At 41.1% G+C, this 23,465-nt stretch overlaps 2 protein-coding genes across 6 annotated transcripts in view; one reads left to right on the top strand and one right to left on the bottom strand.

Annotated features, from left to right (window-relative positions):
• Nucleotides 1–15,566, bottom strand: part of Fgf7 (fibroblast growth factor 7) — a 52,122-nt gene extending 36,556 nt beyond the window's left edge. Inside the window, exons 1-2 of one of the 3 annotated variants that reach the window (XM_006234903.5) lie at nt 15,244–15,566; nt 14,103–14,658 (exon numbers count right to left, since the gene is read on the bottom strand). In XM_006234903.5, the coding sequence (XP_006234965.1) occupies nt 14,103–14,388 (286 nt within the window). In that variant the 5' untranslated portion in view covers nt 14,389–14,658; nt 15,244–15,566. 3 annotated transcript variants of the gene reach the window in all.
• Fam227b (family with sequence similarity 227, member B) overlaps nt 1–23,465 on the top strand; it is a 159,192-nt gene that overhangs the window by 95,671 nt on the left and 40,056 nt on the right. The gene's annotated exons all lie outside the window — the stretch shown is intronic.

Genomic DNA, 23,465 nt, shown 5'->3' with positions numbered 1-23,465 from the left:
TTCCAAAGCCTTAAGGAAGAGACAGAATAAATTAGTGGAACACCATAGCAGTTTTACATAGCCAAGTAGAAACTAAGTTGGAATAAAAATGCAGACAAGTAAAAGTTTCTTGAGTGCTGAGTTGAAGGAAGCTGTCAGTCCTTTGACTGAATCATTTGTGTTTGAATCGTTCTTGCTTAATTTAAATACCCTACTATCTTGACACTGCACTAGTTTTAAAGATAAAAAAGACGAATGAGAAAACTTCCCAAGCATCAAGGAGAACTGCCCAGCAATTCAAACACATCATGTTACTTATGCCTAAAAACCACGTAAAATAAAAATAAGAGTATGTAGGTCCAATGAAAGCATTAACAGCTTCTCCTACACTTGCAGAGAATCCCCGTATGTAATTAGACAGGAATTAGCTGATAGGGGTTTCAGTGAGACACGTTTCTTTCAAAGCTTCACCTAGATCCATGACCATCCAGCTTATTAAGAATCGAAATTATAAATCACTCCATGCCCTGCTTTTTAATTAAATTGGTTTTTAGTTTCTTATGTTTGTGTATTCTAGACAATACTCTTCTGTCAGATGTATAGTTGATAAAGATTTCTTCCATCCTGTAAGCTGCCTCTTCGTTGGCTTAATGATGTCCTTTGCTGTACAGAAACTTTATAGAGTTTTTAGGTTCCACTTATTGTTGGTCTGATTGCCCATGCTATCCACATCCTGTTTAGGAAGTCCTTGCAGTGCCTCTGAGTTGACACATAGTCCGTTTCTGCTCTAACTGAATCCAAGTGGTACATGAGGGCTTTGTGTTGAGTTCTTGATCCTTTACAGTTCAGTTTTGTGCAGGGTGAGAGAAATAACTCTAGTTTTGTTCTTTGGCATGTGTATATCCAGCTTTCCCGGTTTATCCATAAGGTAAATAAAGATTAGAACAACTTTGAAATTTTATCTTACCCTAGTCAGAATGGCTAAAATCCAAAAACCAGATTACAGCAACTACTGGTGTGGCTATGAAGAAAGGGGAACACTTACAGATTACTGGAGTGATTACTGGCACAGATATTTGGGGAGCCATTCTAGAAGTTCCTCAAAAACCTAGAAATAGATCTGCCATGAGGCCCAGCCATTCCACTCCTGGACATAGTCACAAAGAAGTCTGCATTCTAACGCAAAGCTGCCTGCTCATCCACAGTTACTGCTCAGCCACTGCTCATCACTGCTCTGTCTGTAGTAGCCACGAGCTATGCACCTATGCACCTATGCACAATAGAATTTTATTCAGCTATAAGGAAAAATGAAATTGGTGGGTAAATGGATAAACATTCTGAGTGAGGTAACCTAGACTCAGAAAGACAAATGCCACATGGTCTCCCTCATATATGGATACTAGCTTTGAATCTTTACATATGTGTGCTAAGTGGGAGAATCCTTAAAAGTCAAAAAGCCAGAAAGAGGGTCTGGGGGAAGGAATGTCAGAAGACAGAACGTGGGTAGTGTGGATGGGGATATGGGATAGGAAGAACTAAGTGGGGTGGGAGATGGGAGGGCAAGGTAAAGAATGCAGCATGGAGGGATAACTAAGTTAGTTATGGCTGACTACGCCAAATGGAAACCTTCTGATGCAGGAGCTTCCTAAACTCTGTGTGTGTGTGTGTGTGTGTGTGTGTGTGTGTGTGTGTGTGTGTGTGTGTGTGTGTGTGAGAGAGAGAGAGAGAGAGAGAGAGAGAGAGAGAGAGGGGGGGGGTGGTTAAAGGATTTACCTTATAACAAAGAGACAATACCTCTCTCAAACAGCATAAGTTATCTAACAAAAAGCCAGGTGCAAGCTACCTCTTTTCAAGGTGTTGGTCAGTAGGGTGGACTACCAGACTTCAGAAGCTATTGCCATAGCCATTGATTACCCTTCAGAACTCAAAAATACTCTAGTTCTGGAGATCCACATGGAGTCATAGAGCATGAAGAGTCATCCGTCCCCTTGGCTAGCTCTTATCCGGACGGAAGGCACAGTAGTTGAGGAGAAAGATAATGAGCAATGCTACCCCACTGTGACGGAGCCACAGTAACAACCGGCCTGACAAAACAGGTCTCCTGCTGCAATCCAGCATGACTGTTAGAGTGGTAGCATTCTCTGTGTTGAAGACCCACTTCACAATATGGATTCATGTCTGTTACTATTAAAAGGGCCAAGAGCCTGTGGCCAGGTAGGTCATAAGTGCCTAAGCACTCCTTCATACAGTACTCAATAGTCTTTGTGGAGTTGATATTCCCAAAGATGGTGAAATTTTCCCCATAGTAAATTGTTTATGTATCAATGCAGCCACAGTATACTGTACAACATATACTCTAAATCAATTTCAACAAATACTACTCTTTATTACTAAAAAGAACAATTGTAGCTTTGAGAACACAGAACTTCTAAACTTTTTATAGACACTAGAATAACTTAATGTCAATCATATCACAGTATCTATGTAATGTAGCAGAACTGCATTAACACTCATAACAGTAGGACCCCAAGGGAGGATGAGCTTAGTCCTGATGTGACTAGATGTCCCAGGTCTAGATCTACCCTAAAATTGACTGGTTTAATTTCGGAAATTAAGGTCTATTTGTGCATCTAGTATATAAATTATGCAGACACTAATGAGCAAAGTACAAACATATCTATAAATTTTGGAAACATACTCAAAGCTGTTTTTTTTTCTGCATCTTTAGCAATCTTTAAGCAAAAGAAACTGAAATTACAGTATGAAGTCAAGGGATAGAGCAATGACAGATGGAGATGTTTTAATGGGGGAAGTTGGAATAAAGCATTAACGAGATAGAAGAAAATGCTAAGTAGTCATTAGACCATATGACAAGAAAGATTGTATGTGTATGTATTTGAGATACAAATTATCCCACAGCATGGAACAAATTAATATGTTGGTTTTAATGCTACCAGTCAGCGTTTAGTAATACAGTAGTGGGAACTTGAAGTCTGTTTCTGAGTTCAGCCTATTTGAGTTCACATCTACACTCTACACATTGCTTCCCTTAGGAGCTCAGAGCCAATCCCTACCTACAAAGCATGCCCATCTGCCAGCCCATCCACACTTTGTGAAATGAGTCAGGTCACGTGAGCAAAGGATCGCACACGTATGCTGTTTGGGAGAAGCATTGTCTCTTTGTTATAAGGTAACTCCATCTAAAATTATACACACACAGGCACATAGACTTGCTGTAGTCAAAAGCTTAGTTATTATGGATGAAGGGGGCTGGCAGTAGAACACGTGTGACAGGAAAGTGTGCAGCAGGCCACACTGCATGCTATCATAATGCTCATGTACGGGAATTCCCTACACTCTCCCATGCAGTGTCACTAAATGCCACACGGAAAGCTGGCAGACCTACTTCTCAGTTCTGCCCACTGTAACTGTGCTAACACCGGGTATCCAGGAATCTATCCACCGGTGCACGGAGAGGATACATCTTTCATGATCAGTTGAGTCATCCACTAGTTTCGAACACACCAAAATGTCATAATTAAAGTGAATGACACCGAATATGATACAAACAGGATCGTATATAATTTTAAAATTAATATTGGTGTAGCAATGAGCTAGATGGCCTGGCCAGTTCCCACGGAACTTTTTCTATTCCGTGAGGTGAAGATGGTAGCTCATGTCAGAGGAGGAGAGAGCACATGGAATCCTTACAGCCGAGGAAATATTTCAGCACTTCCAGTACTGGCATTTATATTTTAAAAGAATTGAATTCTTTAGTCACTCAAACAGATGTTTCCTGTTATATGTTTACTACACAGTTTTTCTCAGAGACTAAATTCAAAGAGTTACAAGAACAGCAAACAAATTTATTTCTATGCAATGTAATGATTTGAATGTGAATGTCTAATAAACTATTAAAATACTTTAAAAGATCATAAAGTTTAAAGTAAATCTTAAAAGCCAAGATGCAGATTCATGCCAGTCTTCTCTGGGATCAACCGTGGTTCAATGTCTGACCAAACTGAAGCAAGGGAGACATGAAGAGGAGAGTTGGCTGGGGTTTTTCCAGGTCCAGAGTCCATCCATGAGGCCATGAAGTAGCCACATTATGATCTGGTTACCATTCATAGAAGAGACTTAAGCCTCACTTCTCACACACAGACAGCTCAGTGGTCTTACCTAAAGACAGCAGTTTGTCTCTACAATTCTACCCTAAAATGTTACCCATGTGTCTAAAAACCGTCACATCTCTGCTTCTCAGGAAGTACTGTGGGAAAAAGAATCTCTTCATAACAACAGTGTAGCCTTTACAGCCATCATTCAGACGCCTGATCAAGTTACAATCGAAGATCGCAAAACCAAAAGGGAAATAAATGCTACTATATGTGTGAAAATATGTTTTTAAGCTAGCATAGCTTGAATTATGACTTCCAAAAATGTTCCCCTTCATAGAAAGTCATCATATGAAATGGAGTGGCCTCCCTATTCAGTTCATTTATTAATTCAAAGAGCAGTCTGTGATAGCCCCTGTGGGCTGCTGAGAGTACAGTAGTGAAGACCCTCCCGAAATGCGTTTCTAAGAAGAACGTTTTAGTTGGAGTAGTCATATTTTTAGTAAATTCTTCAATCAGATAAAATCTGATGATCTGTTACAAGCAAATGTTCTCATGGAGACTTTTTTTAAGGTTCTTATTTTTAATTCTGTGCATGGGTAGGAATACAGTGCCCACAGAGGCTAAAAGAAGGTGCTGGATTCCCCCTGGAGCTAGTGTGTGTGGTTGTGAACTGCCTAATATGGGTTCTGGGAACTAAACTCTGGTTCTATGCAAGAGCAGTGTGTACTCTTAACTGCTGAACCATCTCTCAATCCCAAAGATTTATTATTTTCTTATGGTGTGTGTGTGTGTGTGTGTGTGTGTGTGTGTGTGTGTGTGTGTTCATTTTTTGAAATAAAGAAACATCAGGATTGCCTATGATGAGCTCACACTGACACCTTGAGATGCTGGCCTGCTCTCCTTTGCTGTCAAACTTACACTGTGATGACAAACGTGTGTCTTAAAGCATTTGCTCCAAGGATAGTGCTCCTGAGCTTCTCTCTTGTCAGGCTCGGAAACCCCCTGTGTTCTCTAAACTCGCCTCCTCTGGCCCAACTCATCCCCTACTAAACTGTTAATTCTCTAAATATCCAAGCCGTGGAATTGTTTACTAGTCTTTAGTCTCTCAAAGGAAGGCATCGAGACTATTGAATTTAACAAAAGAATGAAAACAGAAAAGCCTCAATCTTTCAAATACCTTTCTTATTAGTGAAAGTGAGGAGTAAAGGGTGCACACTCCACAGACCTCCCATAACTCTGCCTCCCTGCCAAGAACCTGACCAAGCAGGGATGTGATCAGAAACACATCCAGAATCTCCTCTATAAGGCACAGAGACTCGTTGTTATCACGCCACTTCCTGATAAAAAAAAACAAAACAAAACAGTGAGAACAGATCCGGACTTCCTCCCTGTCCCCAGTCCTCTCTCCCAGTGCATATTTCCTTCCTCCAATCACTGTTCACTGTGTTCAAAATCAATCACTTAGACCAGAAGCAACTTGAGAAACTCTCGGGTCATGGTGGGAAGTCGGGGAAGGAAGTTGGAGGCAAGACCTGAAGGGAAGATCAATCAGGAATTCGGCTTTCTCAGTTTTTGTTTTCCTATATAGCCCAGGACCACCTGCCATGGGGACACCACCCACAATGCACTGGGCCCTCCTACATCAATCATTAATCAAAGAAATGACCCACAGATGTGCCCACAGGCAAGCAGCTGGAGGCAGTTCCTCAGTTGGTATTTCCTCTTCCCTGATGACTCTAGTGTGTGTCAAATTAACACAAAACCAATCAGCACAAGGACCATTCTCACTAATAGACAGATTCCCAAGCTAAATAACTACTCTGAGTTATTTTTCTGCTAGCACAGTTTATTTTAATTCTTAAAGGTTTTCTTGGTTTTCTCTCTGTCTTCTTTCAATATAGATGTTCCTTAAGTCAATATCAGCTATGAATTATTTCTTCTGGGTATACTTCTTGATAAAAATAAGAATGAATGTTGCGATGGACCACTGCTCTTCAAGCTTGGTCTTCATGTCACCCTGATACCTAATCCCCAATGTCCCCAATACTATCTGTGCCTTCTTATGCAGTCAGCCTTAATAACAAACTTCCACTGGCCCCTTCGAATTACATAGAAAAAACTTAGCCAAATTGCTTGTGGAGAATAAATAGTTTTATTTCTGAAGGATAAAAAATAAGAAAAAAGTGAGGTGTGTTTTTCTTTTCTTTTAGCAAAGCTTTTAGTTCCTGTTCACATCAATTTTCTTGATAATTTAACAACATATTTTTACTTACACCTGATTTTAAATATGTAATCAATTAAATGAAAAATATATTTATGGACTGTAAACCTTTCTGCCTTCTTCCTCTGGCTAAGTGCAGCACCCTGGAGCAGAAGGAGATAAAAGGAGAGCAGTCCAGTGTGAATGCCAGCTACACACAGAGGGAGCTAGCGCTGAGCGGGTGCCCCAGTGCACAGCTGTACACTGTGATCGAAGCTGGTGAACACCTGAGGCGTGTTTGCCCTTCACCCTTTAAAACCTCAGTTGAGCGGGCCTCCAGCAGGTTTCCTATAAGATCCTATAATTCAGATTTCTAAATGCCTTTTGGTCAGTTAGTGAAGCTTGTCATTGATGAGATTGGAATTACAGCGCTTTACTTGCACTACCTTTGTGCTAAGTGAAATAAAAGTCTGCTGTTTGTACATGAGTACATGGGATGAGAGTCTGCTGTTTGTACATGAGTACATGGGATGAGAGTCTGCTGTTTGTACATGAGTACATGGGATGAGAGTCTGCTGTTTGTACATGAGTACATGGGATGAGAGTCTGCTGTTTGTACATGAGTACATGGGATGAGAGTCTGCTGTTTGTACATGAGTACATGGGATGAGAGTCTGCTGTTTGTACATGAGTACATGGGATGAGAGTCTGCTGTTTGTATATGAGTACATGGGATGAGAGTCTGTTGTTTGTACATGAGTACATGGGATGAGAGTCTGCTGTTTGTACATGAGTACATGGGATGAGAGTCTGTTGTTTGTACATGAGTACATGGGATGAGGATTTTCAGTCACCTTGACATCATGAAGCATTTTAGGTGACTGTATGAGAAATGGTTCTGTAGTTTGTTGGTTGCCCAGGCATAGCTACAGGCCTCATTTCCTTCAGGAAACAGTCCCATAATGCTGCCTAGAGTGCAGACATAACATCCAGTCAGGCTTTAGTGCCACTGGGAATCTCTGGATTTAGACCTCCATCGTCATGCAAAACACTGTCTTAATGCAGACTAACATGCAAGCTTCATTGTCCACAAAACTGCCAGGCTCAAGTGGTTCTGAAATAATGGGGCAGTTCTGGGCAGTTGTGTGGCTTTTTTATTTCAGACAAATAGCTGAGTAATGGGTTGACTTAGTTCTTGACTACTCTAAAGATGGATCCCAGTTTGCTCTCAGGTTGCAAATTAATGAAGTTTAAGTGTTCTACCAAGAATAAGAGCAGGGGGCAAAGGAGTAGCCTCTCGTCAAGTCAGTGTGGAAACCCCCGTAGAATATCTCCTTGAAGTTGAGGCTGACCATAGTGTAACATAGGCTCAGAGAATTCTGCTGTAAGGAACTAATGGAGCGTTATTAACCGAGTAGTTCCCAGTCAGCAAGCCAGAGAAACAGCTTGAGGAAACACCATTAATATCTCAAGGGACACCAGTGTTCTAAGAAATACAATTTGGAAACACTGCCTTAAGGCAACTATGCAAACTGAGTTGATTCTGAGTCTCGTCTCAAATATTTCTGTCAACATATCCATAATTGCATCCAAAACTCAAAAACAAACATAAAATGAGAAATATGATGGGAAATGAAAACTATGCCTCTTAAGAAACGTGAAGCATGGTATTTAAAAATACTGAATTATTTCTCTACTTAGGGTAGGTCTACAGATAAGTTCAAATGCAGAGATGAACTTTGGTCAAGAATTACTTAAATGCTCAGTGACTTTTTATTTTTAATTACGTGTGTGTGGTGAAGGAGGTAAGTGCACATGTGAGAACAGGTACCTGCACAACCCAGAAGAGGCTGGTGGGAGTCCTGGGGCTGGAGGTACCCGACATGGGTGCTGAGCACTGAGTTCAGGTCCTCTGCAGAAGGCAGTGCCTGCCCAGAACTACTGAGCCGTCTTCCATCGCTGTTCGGTGACCTTTAACACAGCTCTTCAGAGCATTGCACAAAGGAGGGTTTTTATTTTCAACCTGCTTGGGGTGCGGGAAGATTAACTATTGCCCTGACTTTTCCCCAATATGTTATATGGCGTCTGTGAAATTTAAATGTAGAGATACTGTGTTGTTCCACAGTAATGCTACAGATGTTACCATGCCACCAGGGCTATTTACTCCAAAACAAAGACAAAATGTAACACAAGTGCAGCCTTCATGTTGTGTATAATCCCAGCCTTGGGCAGAGGACAAGGACCTGGCCTCCAGTCCTTTCCCCTAGACTGGGGACATTCTTTGGGGACCTGTGGTTCTGCCCCCACTGGGTTTTCTAGGTTAGCCACTGTCTTTTACAGTCTCTTGCCTTTGAATTTAGTAGCATGGCTATGAGAAACGAAAGCCTAATTTAGAAGTGTCTGCGTTCCCAGTCAGAAGCAGACACTGATGTCTGTACCTCCCTTGGCCCCCTGCTCCAGCACCTGTCACAATGCAGCTGTGTCATCCAATTAAGCAGCCTTCTTCTATCATGCCACTGGGCTGTCCTTACATGCATGTCTAGGCCCGTTCCGCACATATTGATGCCATTGGGATTAGTCCAAGTGGCCTAGAAGAAGTCCTTGATTCATAATTCAGAGATGGATTCCTCCAGTCTATAGGTGGGGGTGGTTTAACTTTGGAGTCCTCTAAAATGCAAGAGTTCCAGAACGTTTACGAGCACCCCTGAGATGGCTCAGTCTGCACCCCACTCCCCACCTACCACCCCTACCCTGTCCCTAAGCAACAGTTTGCAACCCTAGCTATGCATTCATCTCTAGCTGGAAAACTGTAAGGAATACTGATTTCCTGTTTCCTCCCTCCTGGTGAGATTCTGATTCAATTAAACTACAATTCATCCAGTACTCTAACATGATTCCCACAGTGTAGTAGTTCTCAGCCTTGGAAGAATCTCAGAATCATCTAGAGAGCTTTTAAAATTCCTGATGCCCAGACTGCACCCTAGATCAACTTAATGAGAGTCTTTGTGGATGGGATCTGGCATAGTAATTTTTACAGGTCCCAGCTGAATACAATATTCAGCCAAGATTGAGAAATAGAAGAAGAAAAAAAAATCTAGAGAAAGCAGCTCCTTCCACATGTCTAAAATCCTCCCCCCCTCACTCCCTCAGGTCACTCTGGCCTTTGGTTCTCCTTACCCACAGGCTGCAGAGATCTTACATGGCTTAGCTGTAGGAAAAAGACCATTTGATCTGGACCAATGCAGAGATGGCCAGTTTGGAACTGGAGAGATGGCTCTGGTTAAGAGCATGGACTGCTCTTGCAGAGGATCTGACTTCAATTTTTAAAACCCATATCGGGCAATTCACAACCTTCCTGTAACTCTGCCTTGATGGGTTCTAAACACCTGCGGCCTCAAAGAGACATCTGCACAGACACACGTATAATTAAAACTAAGAAAAGTAAACACGAACAACTGGTTATTTTAAGTGAGGAGATGTTAAGAGACCATGCTTGAGCCCTTGAAGTAAATAGCATTTAGTAAGTTTCAAATACTTGCCATAACTTAGTAAGGATTATAATATGGAAAAATTAAGATCAGAGTTTTCATAGAGTAGCCAACATTTCTAAATCTGCCCCCCAGCAATTTATTCATCCTTCATATTTTAAAGACTTGAAATTCCTTTAATAAAGAATTCCAGTCACCAGCTCTAGAAGATTCCAGCTTGTCAATCATGTCTAGGATTTTGTTTTGTATAGGTCCTTATCTTTTTTAAAAAAGGTCTTACATTTATAAATTTGTTTATTTTGATGGTATGTGTTGTTCTTGCACAAAAATTACTAGCTGGGACTCTTTGGGACACAAGCACATTTACACTCCCGGCATTCTAAGATCTTGTGTATACTTGGGGGGTACTACAGAGACTAGTGCAGACAGGAACCCATCCAAAGAATTGTTGACGATTGAGTTGCTGGAGATTCTGTGGCCAAAGTCAAATCCAACAATGCTGTGTTTATTTGTGTTCTGCCAACTGGGAGGCCACATCCCATCACAGCCTACCAATCCAAAAGAGGATGTTGCCAAGCCATTGGCCAACCCTCAGAACAAATAACCCTTTCTTGCTATGTAACTAACAATGCTCAAAAGGGCAGATGAACTTCCTCCAGAATCAGAGGCTCTGGCCATCAAGGAGTTCTCCAGAAGAATGGATGGTGTTAACTATTGTTGGGAACACAATATTTCAGTTACTGAATACAAACAAAGCAGGAAAATGATCCTAAGGGGCCGGGCCCTCCATCCCACATCTGTCTCTCACTGCTGCCATCTCTCACTCAGCACCTCAGCTCCCAGCTAAACAGCAGCGTTATTCTTGTCAGGTGTGGAGTGATTGCCTCTGTCTGCTGATGAGCTGGCCGATCCAATAATTATCTAAATCCAGCTCTGGCCTTGTCTCCAAGGGGACAGTCCTTACAACAGAAGCACTTGAAGCACTGACCATTCATTCCCTGTCCCCCATGATGCTGCCTACCAATGCTCTCCTTGTATATGAACTTCTCCTTCATCTCTTCTTGTTATACTCCAGTTTCATCAGTAGAGCTGAGTGAAAGTGGGAGGCCACCAGGGAAGAAGACAGAGGGGAGCAGTTCCCTTCTGGCTGTCCTAAAGAGTTGAAACTGTGGTCTACTTCTCTTGGCTTTTCCTGAATTCCCAAATCCTTGGTGAACTGTTTGGAGGGCTTGATTTGTTTGTTTTCTTTTTGCTAAACAATTTACTTATTCTGATCTAGATGCTTTCTGCAAGATAATATTAGCATGGAGGAGACTAAAGCAAGGGCTCCAAACACCACGATACCTGAAGTGAAGTTTCAATTCCCCTGAAGATTTGAGGCATGAGTGCTAACACCAGTCCACCACTCCCTTCTCTTCCTCTCTGCTCTAGGTCCACCTATCCCAAGTCTAACACCTTGGAAGCACATTATACTCCCAGATCTTTCACCTGTTTCTGCAATGCCTACCCATATCTACCAGTGTTTTATAAAGCATATTCCCAGGAGGTTAGTATGTGGTTCAGTGGGTAGCAGGTGTGCCTAGCATGTGTAGGACCCCAGGGTTCCATGCTTCCCTGGGGAAGTAAGCAGCCTGCCAAGTCTCATCCATATCCTGAGGTCAAGTTTCCTTTCATTCAAACAAAAGCCATGAGAGTGGCTAACAAGAAGAAATGAAAACTAATGCCATTGTAAAGGACCTCCAAAAAAGTTCAAGACCTGCTTAAAAGTGGAAGGCATCAGAACCACGAGAAGGAAGTCTGGAGTTCGATGTTGAGCTTTATTTCTTTCAGAACCCCACTCATTTGAATCCAGTCACTATTAACTGTCATTCTAAAGACAGCTGGAGGGGGACCTCCCCTGTAAGATCATTGAGCTAACTTTGAAGACTCTGAAGCCGCCCTGAACTTTTGTGATTGCATTTCTCATGCTGTTTGGTTACTGTGAACAACTTCTTCTGGGCACACTGTTCAGACCTGGATTCCCCGACTCAGTAGCTCCCGCCTCACATACGTCTCTCTGCTTATGTTCATTCTTAAAATGAGCAAGTCTGTCTCAACTAACAGGCAATGCTGACCAGAATTTTCTCCTAATAAATCATTTTCCTTTATTCTTCTGACCCTTGGATTTCCTACACACAAAAGAACTTGGGAGAAACCTTATCTTGTCTTTTCAGTAAGATGGCAGGACAAAGGTAACCATTTTATAGTTTACCTGAGAGATTCTCAGGAGGTTTTCTCTGTCCTGGAGACTGTACTATATCAAGAAAGTGTATAAATCTAGACTATTAAAAGGCTTGTAAGAAACTTATTTGCATAAATGATGTCAAGTCTTTCTTAGTTCAAGGCACTCTGATATTCCAACACCGTGATGTAGGGTGAGACTTGTGTCTTTCTTATTACTGTAGAGTTTGCTTCAGAGAAAAGGGGGTTTGCCAAGCAGGCTTTAGGGCTTCTCGGGTTTAGCAGGTTTCAAATTATAAAGTGATTTTACCAGTTTATAAATGTGTACAAATACTTGAAATTCACGAGCTCCAGGAATTTAACACAAACAAAATAAAATTCACATACATGTATATGTTCCAACTTAACTACTTTAATCTCAAATAATCATAAGTCATTTTCACTGGATGTTCCCACCAATTATTTTTTTACCTTTTTTATGAATTTGTAAAAACCATTCAAATGGATGTCATTAAGTTTAAAAAAGTTTACTGGTAAGCTATGATAATAACCTCATTACAAAATTTGAAATTAGCCCTGACTGCACTTTTACTTCACTTTTTGGGTGACAAGTAGGTAATAAGTATTGAGGCTTTACATTATGAAGTAATTCCCTGATTTATAACAGAATAGACTGTGAGAAGGAGAAAGTATTTTTGAAAAATCCATCCATGTTTGCAAGTTGAAGATTGGGAACACTAAGGAAGTGCCCCCAAAGTCATTGACAGGAATAGGATGCATGCTGGAACCGCCCTCTTGAACTCTGACCTTCTGCCAGATTCTATTACCCATGATAAGGCTCCCTGATTTTCAAGTCAAATGAAAAGGCCACATAGACGTGGCTATCAGCAAATCCTCCTCCAGTGGCCATTTGTTGAGCTGAACCCCCTGGAATCAGTCCTCCAGAGCAAGCATGTTTCTTTACTCAGTTGGTATGAGCTATGGCTGAAACGAAGGTCCCTCATTGTCATTTTGGAAACAGAGTCATCAAACTCTTATTTACTGGTCAATGAGTTTAGAGACAAAAAGGTACTTCAGGAACAGATAAGGACAACTTGGGGTGTCCCTGACACAGACACCCAGCTACACTATTGTCTCCATGCATCCTTCTCCACCTATACTGGCACATATGCTATCAATACAGCAAACAGTGTCAACGCCACCCACACGATATTAATGCCAGCAAACCCATTTCCATGTGTGGGTTTTAAATACCTAAGGTAAATGTTGAGTGTGTGCTCTATGTCATTTAATTTAATACTACTAAGATTGGTAACTAAATGTAACCTAAATGAAAATCCAAGCCCTGATGTTTTAAGGTAAAAGAGCAAGTGGATTTTGAGGGGAAAGGGGAGTGCTCCAGGTGAAAATCTCAGACACAACCTGTCTTCCAATTCAGCTCACAGTCCTCAGAGTTATGTCCCTCTTAAATTAGCAACAGAGACCTGCACGACAGAGACCCTTGATAAAGAAACCGTTAGGAAGATCCGGTCCCTCCTGGGTGGGGAGTTAAGGAGTACAAATCACTAGACCAAAGATGGTTGAGGCATTACCGACTCCCTTCTGTTTTAGAAGCACACAATTGTCGATGCTCAGAATGCAGATTCTTAACCGGTTAGTACCATGGAAGAGCCCTTTCAAAGGCAACTCAACTGATAAAGACAGATACATCCTCTGCTCCTCAACTAATGGCTGGTAGTTTCCTGAACCTTCTGAGAACTCTATGCAAACTGCCACTGAGCTTTGCTAAGAAAACAATCACACGTCCTCTTGAGTACTTACTCACTGAAATGTTTTCTTACTAAAGAGTATTTTGGTTTTAAACCATAGTATATTTTCTAACTGGCTCGTGCTATCAGTTCCAACCATAAGGTGAGTACACTTGCCCTATTACCAGAGAAATTTTAGGGATTTAGTGCAGAAATCCCGAGGTAGAAAAATTAGGACTTGATATTTTACACTGGTTTTTGCCCCCATCGGAAAGGAGAACATGGCACCAGAGAGTGAACCTTAAACAAACCATAAAGAGCTAAGCAGGGTTGTGGTAAAAGCATCACTTACTGTAGCTGTTCCTCATCTCCTGGGTCCCTTTCACTTTGCCTCGTTTGTCAATCCTCAGGTACCACTGGGTGCGACAGAACAGTCTCCTCACCCTTATATCCCCTCCTTCCATGTAGTCATAACTTCTCGTGTGTCGCTCGGGGCTAGAACAGTTCACGCTCGTGGCCGTCTGCTCTGGACTCATGTCATTGCAAGCTAAAGATATGGTGCCCACAAGACAGACGAGGTGGAAGCACGATCTGTAGAGCGGAGTCGGCAGGATCCGTGTCAGTATCCATTTGCGCATTATAGAGCAGTGCCCCGGGTGTCCATGAATAACATAATGAGAACTGGACCTTGAGTTGATCGCTACTCCTAGGTCATGGGCCTCCTCCTGTCTGTGAACTGGAGATTGATTTGAGAAAAGGTCCTCGCTCTTTCCAAACTGTTAACCTTATCTTTTAGCTTCTGATGCCAATAAGAGGATTCCTTCTTCAGGAGCACAGTTGATGGGTATATCCTTGTAGAAACCGGTCGGAACAAGGCCAGTTGCTGCCGTGCATTTGCTGCTTGACTTCTGTTCGCAATGAAAGATTAGGAATGGGGAGGGGGAGGAGAAAGGGAGATAAAAAAAGAAATGTATGTATAAATTTCAGTAGGTAAATAGTCTAACATCTCAGTGTGACCAAATGTCGAAAGCTCATTTAAAACAGCTTCCACAGAAGATGTCAACATCTTTGCCACTTTGCACGTAGAGTCAGAAGAGCTATGCATTAGTGGAGAGACATCACAAGAAAACGGCACCATTCATTCCAGTTGCTATCTTGTTAGGAAACACCGTGTACTTACAGCTATTGGGTTAAATCGAGTTTTACAGCCACTATCGACAAAGTTGAAACACTCTCCTTGGGATCCATGAGTATACGCTTTTACATTTGTGCTTAATAATTATTTTCTCTGAAACTGCCCAGATTTTTCAAGTTAAGTGTCAGGATTGCCCTGGAGAACTTCAAGCGTCTCTTTCCATACGTACTACAGCACAATTTCTGTAGATATTTACACAGCTAAAAAGCCACCCCTCCCTCAGTACTCTAACCATAGAGAGAGAAAATCTTTCAGAAAAGATTCAGCATTGTTTAAAAGACAAATAACAGTAACTTACTTGTTCTGTTTGGAACAGCTGGGTACACAAGAGTTCCGTGTCTGCTGTCTGCCTGGTGCAACTTGAGCCTCTACTGTAGCTACAAACTATTTCTCAGCTGAGAAGTCCTCCAGCAGAATCATAATTGTTTCCATAAATCAACAGGCAAAAGGATTTTCTCCGTGTGTGAGCGCGTGCGCTTGTGTGAGTGCGTGGACCCTTTTATTCAGAGATTTTCAATAAATACCTTTGCTGACCTCATTGGAAGCAATTAAAGCTTAACCAGTGAGCTGTTCGTTGTCTGAAACAGCAGGAATAGATGAAGGCTTGTGTACCGTTGAGTGGTCATAAGGGGGAGCTATGGACACGGCTTTGGTTTAAATCCACAAGTGGGCATCCGCTCTGTGGAAACAGACCTCTGATTCTCAAGCACTTACATAGAGAAAGGGAAGTGTTAGCCCTTTTAAGCACAGAAGCTGTACAGTCTGTGAAAAACATTTCCTAGAACATATAGAAGGGCTTTCAATAGTTAGATGGTCTTTACAATACACTGGGGAGGTAAGTTCATATTCCTTCATACTCAGAGTACTAGAGCAGCAGGCTCAGGGCTGAGAGTAGGTATTCCTAGGCAAGAACATACCTTTTCTCAGATAGTGCACCATTGTGTGTGAGTCTTAGTTTCTTATTAGACTGGGATTCTAACAAACAATGTGGCCTTGGATCAGTCACTTACTTCCCTGTGGCCCAGCTGCTGCTTCAGGTATCAAATCAATGGCCATGCCTAATCAGACCAGTGCTGTGCTGTCATTTTAGCATCCCATCTTGTGATTTATTCCAACAGACGACTCACAGAAACAAAGGACACATGCTTTGCAAAACTATCATTCTTTTAGAAAAATGGTTTGTGCCTTGGTGTTTGACTTGTGCCTCCCTGAGAGCAATAGCATAAAAAAAATAACTGATAAATCCAGTAATTGTAAGGCCAATAGCTAATGGACATAGGAGAGCCCTTTTGCTTTCCAAAATGAGTCTGTGCCTATCCTGTACTGAGCAAGATTGTAATTGTATTTTATATTTAGAATGGAGCCATTGTATCACCAATCTAAATGAGTATTTAAGAAAACATATGTTAAAATTCTCTTTTCCATGTACCTGCAACACACACACACATGCACACAAGTACACACACACACACACACACACACACACACACGTCGCACTTAACATACACTACCACCAGGTGGTGCAGGTAGACCAAATAGAGACAGAGAACTAAATTGAATCAATTGGATGTGACCTTCCAGGGGACAGAGTCAGTACACCAACTTTGAAACATACACAATTATCTTCGATTCATGAAATATTGAAACACTGGGTTTTCAAAGCAGAGGAAGGTGTGCTGATCTATAACTGCATCTATTTAAAGCTAGAGAGCTCAGAACATGCCGTCATTTTTCTCCCAAGGAGGAAGAGGAAAGGACAGAAGGTATAATGATGTTCTCGGTGATACCCCACAGTCTATGGTGTATCAGTTATGAGCAGATTGTGAGTTCTTACGAGTTGACATTCCATCTAGAGAAACGGAGGTTATGCAGTCAGATCTCAGTGCACACTCCCTAGTGCTCAGTCTTTCTTTACAGCATACTACAGGGAGGGAGTGCCCGCAATGTTGAAAACAGGATATAAAATGACTATCTGAGTAATGTCACTGCATAGGTTACAGTCATACAGGAAATTGATTCAGTAGTTTAAATTCCTTTAGAAGTTATTGATTATTTTCCAATGGTGGGCCCAAGGTGGTGGGGAATTTGATTCCTGTGTCTTGAGACCCTAGCTTGTTAGAAATGTTCTCATTGAGCTAACAGTCCAGTTATCTCTAGGACAGATGCTCTCTCTGTCTTTTTGAGTTACACGGTGGCAGACATCTTCTGCCCTTACTGTAGTGTATACAGAGCAGAGAAGACGAGTTCTCTGTTCTTCACTCTTTCTAGAGAAAGGTAGCTTCATCCTTAGTTGAAAATATCCAGCTTATGCATAATCCATAAGAAAACAGGTCTGCATCTATTCATCAAATATTGACTTTAATGTTATAACCTGAAAAACGTCATATAGAAGTGGTATCTCAAAGAAAGAAGTGATATCTCATACTTGCTCCATGTGCTTTGGGGTTTGTATTTAAAATATATTATTTGTATTTAAAATACAAAACATAAAGGTACTTAAAATACATTTTAATACATTTGCATTTAAAATGCATTGAAAATTCACAGGATTCCTTTCATGCAGTCAGTTGCCATAGGAACTTCCTAAGCGATCTGCAGTACAGTCTTCATTCTGTGGGGAGACAAATGACAGAAGCTCCGACTTAGGGAATTTTACATTTCTGTCTCCATTTTCACCATGCTTAAACACAAAAGCTATGCACATATGTACAGATCTTTGTACCCTGCTCTTTTACATACAAAGAAGTATTATGACACACACAGACATGGTTGTACACACAAACATGGTTGTACACACAGACATGGTTGTACACACAGACATGGTTGTACACACAGACATGGTTGTACACACAGAAATGGTTGTACGTTTTGCTCTTATTTTCACTTAGTAAAAATATGAATTTTCTCATGTCAGCATTTAGAAACCTCACTCATTCTCTACACTACATGCTATTCCATTGAGTGTGTGTGGTGTGTATGTGTGTGTGTGTGTGAGAGAGAGAGACAGAGAGAGAGAGAGAGAGAGAGAGAGAGAGAGAGAGAGAGAGAGAATGTACCTAGCCAACCTCTGTGAACATTTCATTTTGACCCATATATTTTACTGTGGAAATATTACAATGACTGTTATTTTATGGTATACAAATATAGCTATAGGGCTATTTTCCAAAAGCTGTCTAGATATCTGCCTTCTGGTTCCAGGTAGGATAGAGACTCTTGATATTGGGACAAAGTTGATTTCTATTTATAAAAATGACTGTGTGTGCTGTGCTGTACATATGACACTGTTCTAAACTATCCAGTCCACATTACTACGACTAACCCCACACTAGATTTGTCTTCATCATTTCCTGTGTGGTTTCAATGTATAAATTCAGCGTCAACTCTGGATCATACTGTGCAGCCAGTCATACTTATCATCTTGATTCATCCATTGAACAAATATTTATCCCATAACTGAGCTGCCAGATGCTGGGTTAGCCCTCTGAAGACACAATGGTGAGTATTTTGGAAGTGGTCCCTGCATTTGCAAAGCGTGCATTCCAGTGAGAGCACAGCATAAACAGGGATCTGGGGATGGTACGGGGCAGGGAAGCCAAGATCTTAAATTCCAAGAACTGAAAGAAGTCCCGTGCTAATAATGATCGCAAGGAGGAGGCCGAGCAGAGAGAGGCGTGAAGCTGGCAGACAGGGACTCGACATTGTGAACTGTGTGCACTACAGAAGAAACTTGGACTCATTTAAAAAAGACTAGGACACAGGAAGACAGATCTGTCTTTCCAAACATGGTGGACCTGGTCAAAGATAGTAACAAACTTAGGAGGAAAGCCACGATGGAGCAATCCCTGAGGTCCTTGATCCTATAAACAGCTCGTTGATCTTTGGCACGATGCCTTAACATCTAAGCACTAACTGCACATAAGATGCGAAAGTGTGAGTCATAGACTCAGCACTGCCGTGTGCCTGTGAGTCAACTCGTAAATAGCTCAGTATACAAACGCGTCTTCCTATCCCTGAGTCTGTAACAAGATGGCTTCATTTAATCTTGTATTTAAAAAAACTCTCTGAATACTAATCTAAATCTAAAATTCTTCAAACTATATTACGAAATTACTGGACTGTAGTCTGATGATTACAGCAAATGACGGAAAGGAGAAAAGTGATTGGAATGGGGTCACAGAAAGTCTTTGGAAAGAGACACCATGTAAGCCAGAAGCTGAGCAGTAAGAAGAAATCAGAAGGCAGAGCATTCTAAATGAAGGATGCACAGAAAACCAAAGTTCTGAGGTGAGAGTGAGCTTATCGTGTCCTGGAAATAGAAATGATGGATCACAGTGAGTGAGAAGGAAGTTACATGGTGAAACCAACATGGCTTTGAGATTTGTCCCTACCTGTCATAGCTTCTACTCGTGTATGAGTGTGAGACGCCGTTCTGAAACCCTCATGGGACATGTGTTTTGGCCATCTGGAAAATGACTAAAATGTAAGTCAGCCACGGCGGTGACTATGGTTGAAGCCCAAGTCATGGATCTAGGATGGTAGCAGCCGGAAGGAAACAGAGCGGGGTGGGTAATGCAGGAGTGAGAGCCGAGCCAGAGGCTTCACGTGTGGAAGTGCATGCACAGGGCTGTGTGTGTTGACCTAAGGAGGATGGTGTGAGAAAGACCATAGCCCAAATGCAAGGCAGTGTAGATGCCCCTCTATACACTGTCTGTGAACCTTTGACTTCTTTAAAATGAACTGGTTACATAAGAGTGTGGGAAGTGAAAGCAGAAATACATTTAACAATACTTGGCCGAACTTAGTACAAAAGGAAGGCTGTTCCTGTGTTCTGTTATGCATTTTGTTTAAAATGTTAAGAGTAGGGCCTGGATGATGGCTCTGTGGGTAAAGGGCTGCCCCACAGGTGTGAAGACATGTCTCAGATCCCCAACACACATGTAAAAGCCAAATAAGGCAGAAAGAGAGAGTAACCACATGCTGGTGTGGAGACAGGAGGATCCCTGGAGCTTGCTGCCTGCTAGTCTAGCAAAAATGGCTTCTTCAACCTCAGGTTCAAGAAAAGAAGATGCTGTCTCAAAGATAAGGTAGACAGTGATAGAGGACAATACTTCACATCAACCTCCGTCTCCACACACAGGATAACAGGCATGCACACCACTCATACACATGTACACACATGAACAAGAGGCATGTACACACATAAACACACACAGAGAGATACACACACTACATTAAAACCGGTCTTCCCTTATTTTGATAATTAAGAATGTCTCTGATGACAAGGGTATGATAAGTGTGGCTATTAAAGCAAAGGCAATATATGAACAGTCAAGATGATGTTATATGGCTTTAATATAAGAGACTAAACTTGTATAACCCTTTGATTTGAAGCCATAACTGAGTCTTGGAGCTGTCGTCAGATGTTGAGCTAGTGCTCAGCTCAATCCTGTGATACTGAAAGTCAAATTCCCTTTAAAAATGTTGGAATTTTTAAGAAATGCCTAATATCCTCTGGTCACTTTTCCTAAAATAAATGTGTTTTTATTTTTACAGTTCCTTCCAAATAAGAAAATATATTCATCAAGAAACACAATAGTAAAATAATACATATAAGCATGCAAAACGAAAATAGGTCACACAATGAAAAGAACATGATTTTAAAAAACTAAAGAATCTTCTCCATCTAATGCCAAAACATGGCTCACTTGGAAAAAAAAAACTCATTTTATGTGAACCAGAACAAGGCCAGCCTGAGCCAGGCAGGAGAAAGTGGGGGCTGCACATGGCCTGAATGAGTTTGTTGGCGTACAAAGGTATAGACTATTTTAAAAGAAATAGGGCTGGAGAGATGGCTCAGTGGTTAAGAGTACATATTATTCATGCAAAGGGCTGGAGCTCAATTCTCAGTACCCACATCAAGAAGCTCACAATCAACTATAAGTCCAGCCTCAGGGGATCCAACACCTTCTTCTGACCTTGGTGGACACATACACATCCATACACACATTTCATCCACTACACACACACACACACACACACACACACACACACACACACACACACACACACACACACGTAATTAGAGCATACAGACATACATGCATGTACATACCTAAAAGTAAAATTTTTTAACTTGCGATTATTATGCATGTATTGCTGTTTTGCCTGTATGTATGTCTGCACCACTTATTTGCCCAGTGCCTGTGGAGTCCAGGGGTGCTGAACCTTCTAGAACTGGAGTTGCAGATGTTTGTGAGCAGCTGTGTGGGTTCTGAAAATCTAATCCAGGTCCTCTGGAAGAACAGAGAGTGCTCTTACCTGAGGTAAAGTAATTCTTTTTTCTTCAGGACGGCTGTTCATGAGTGCCAAGCATACATTATGCATATAGTAAATTATAGTAGATCACACTTAACCAAATCTGTGAAAGAATGCAGAAAACACATTCAATATATAATATAAATGCAAAACTACTAAAAGATGTTTGAAAATTGATTTCTCTCTTAGTTTTAAATTTCCTATGGCAAAGGGTACATTATATTACTTTGCATAACCTTGGAAACTTCAACAAAGCAAAAGACAAATTTCAACCCAAACTCAATTTGAATGGTAACAAATGCCAACTGAGAAACTCTTTTTTCTTATTATTTAAAAAATAATGTTTTCATTTGTGCTTTTATTCATTCAATTCTTAAAAGTTTCTAATTTACTTCTTGGTTTCTGTCCTGACCCAGTTTTCATTCAGCAATGAGTTCTCCAGCTTTCGTGGGCTTGTATACTTTCTGCTGTCCCTACGGTGGTATTCAGCATTCTGTGGTGGTCATGTAGGCTGCAGGAGTTATTTCGGTTTTCTTGAATCTGTTGAGATTAGCCTTGTGTCCTCCTATGTGGCCAATTTTGGAGAATATGCCATAAGCTACTGAGGAGAAAGTGTATTCCTTAATGTTTGGGTGAAATATTCTGTAGATGTCTGTCACGTCCATTTGGTTTAGGATGTTATGTAACTCCAGGACTTCCTCAGGATGGTCTGTCTGTTGGCTAAAGTATGGTACTGAATTCACCCCCTATCACTGTGGCAGAGTCAGTTTGTGATTTTAGCTGTAGTAGCATTTCTTTTATGGACTTGTGTGCCTTTGCGTTTGGTGTATAAATGTTTCTAATAGTAACATCCTCTTGGTAAGTTTTTCTTTAATTATTATTTAGAATTATATATTATTCTTATATATTGTGGTTAATTTTTGCCTGAAGCCTATTTTCTCAAATATTAAAATAGCTATAAACCTACTTACTTCTTGGGTCCATTTAATTATAATATATTTCTATCCTTTTAACCTAAGTTGATGTCTGTTTTTGATGGTGAGGTGTGCTTCTTGTATACAAGAGAAAGACGGATCCTGTTTTCTAATCCAATCTGTTACTCTATGTCTTTCTACTGTGGGATTGAGACCATTCATACTGAGAGTTAAAAATAAGCAATATTTGTTGACTTCTATTATTTTGTTGTCTGTGTCCCTCTCCCTCTTGAACTGCTCTGGGATTGTTTATTTCTTGTGTCCTATTGGGTATAAACCTCTTCAGACAGAAGTTTTCCTTCTGATGCCTTCTGCAGAGCTGTATTGGGGACATTAATTTGTTTTCATCGAGTGTCTTTCTTTCTCTGCCAGTTGTGGTTAATAGTTTTGCCGGGTGTGGGAGTCTGAGCTGGCATCCGTGGTCCCTTAGAACTTATAGAGCATCTAACCAGCCCCTCCTGGCCTTCAGAATCACCACTGCAAACAGCATGTTTTTATAGCAGGCCTGCATTTAAAGATGACTTGCTCTTTTTTCACTGGCAGCTGTTCGTATCCTTGCTTTGTCCTGATTATTTAGCCTCTTGATTGTGGTGCACCATGGGGAGTATCTTTTCTGGTCCTGTCTGGTGCTCCGCATGCTTCCTGTACCTTTATAGGTATCTCCTTTTTTTAGATTGGGGTAATTTTCTTCTATAATTTTGTTTTAAATATTTTGTTGTCTTCCTCTCTATATATTTTTGTAGAGTTGGTCTTTTCATAGTTTCCTGTATTTCCTGGATGTTTTGTGTCTGGATACTTTTAGATTTAACATTTTCTTTGACTGAGCTGTCCATTACTTCTACCTTATCTTCAAGACTTGAAATTCTCTCTTCTGCATCTTCTGGTCTATTCATGAGGCTTACCTCTAAGGATTTTGTTGACCTTTTTACTTACAGTTTTATTTCAGCTTGGGTTTTCTTTAGTGATTCTATTTCTTTGTTAAATTCTATTTTTGTGAATTATTTTCATTATTCCATTCAACTGTTTGTGTTTTCATGGTCTTTATTAAGGCATTTATTCGGATGCTCATTAAGACACAGGGGCTACTTTGAAGTCGTTGGCTGGTGCTCCAGCTGAATTGCTTTTCTCGGAGCCTATTGCAGTTGGGTTTGGACAATGGAGGTCCCTGGTAAAGAGTAGTTCCGTAGGAGTCACCAAGGAATGGAGATAAGTCAGAAGAAGAGGCTGAAAC

Source organism: Rattus norvegicus, chromosome 3 (genome assembly GCF_036323735.1).
Source record: "Rattus norvegicus strain BN/NHsdMcwi chromosome 3, GRCr8, whole genome shotgun sequence".
NCBI classification, from domain to species: Eukaryota; Metazoa; Chordata; class Mammalia; order Rodentia; family Muridae; genus Rattus; species Rattus norvegicus.
This window is presented reverse-complemented; position numbering and strand designations above follow the sequence as displayed.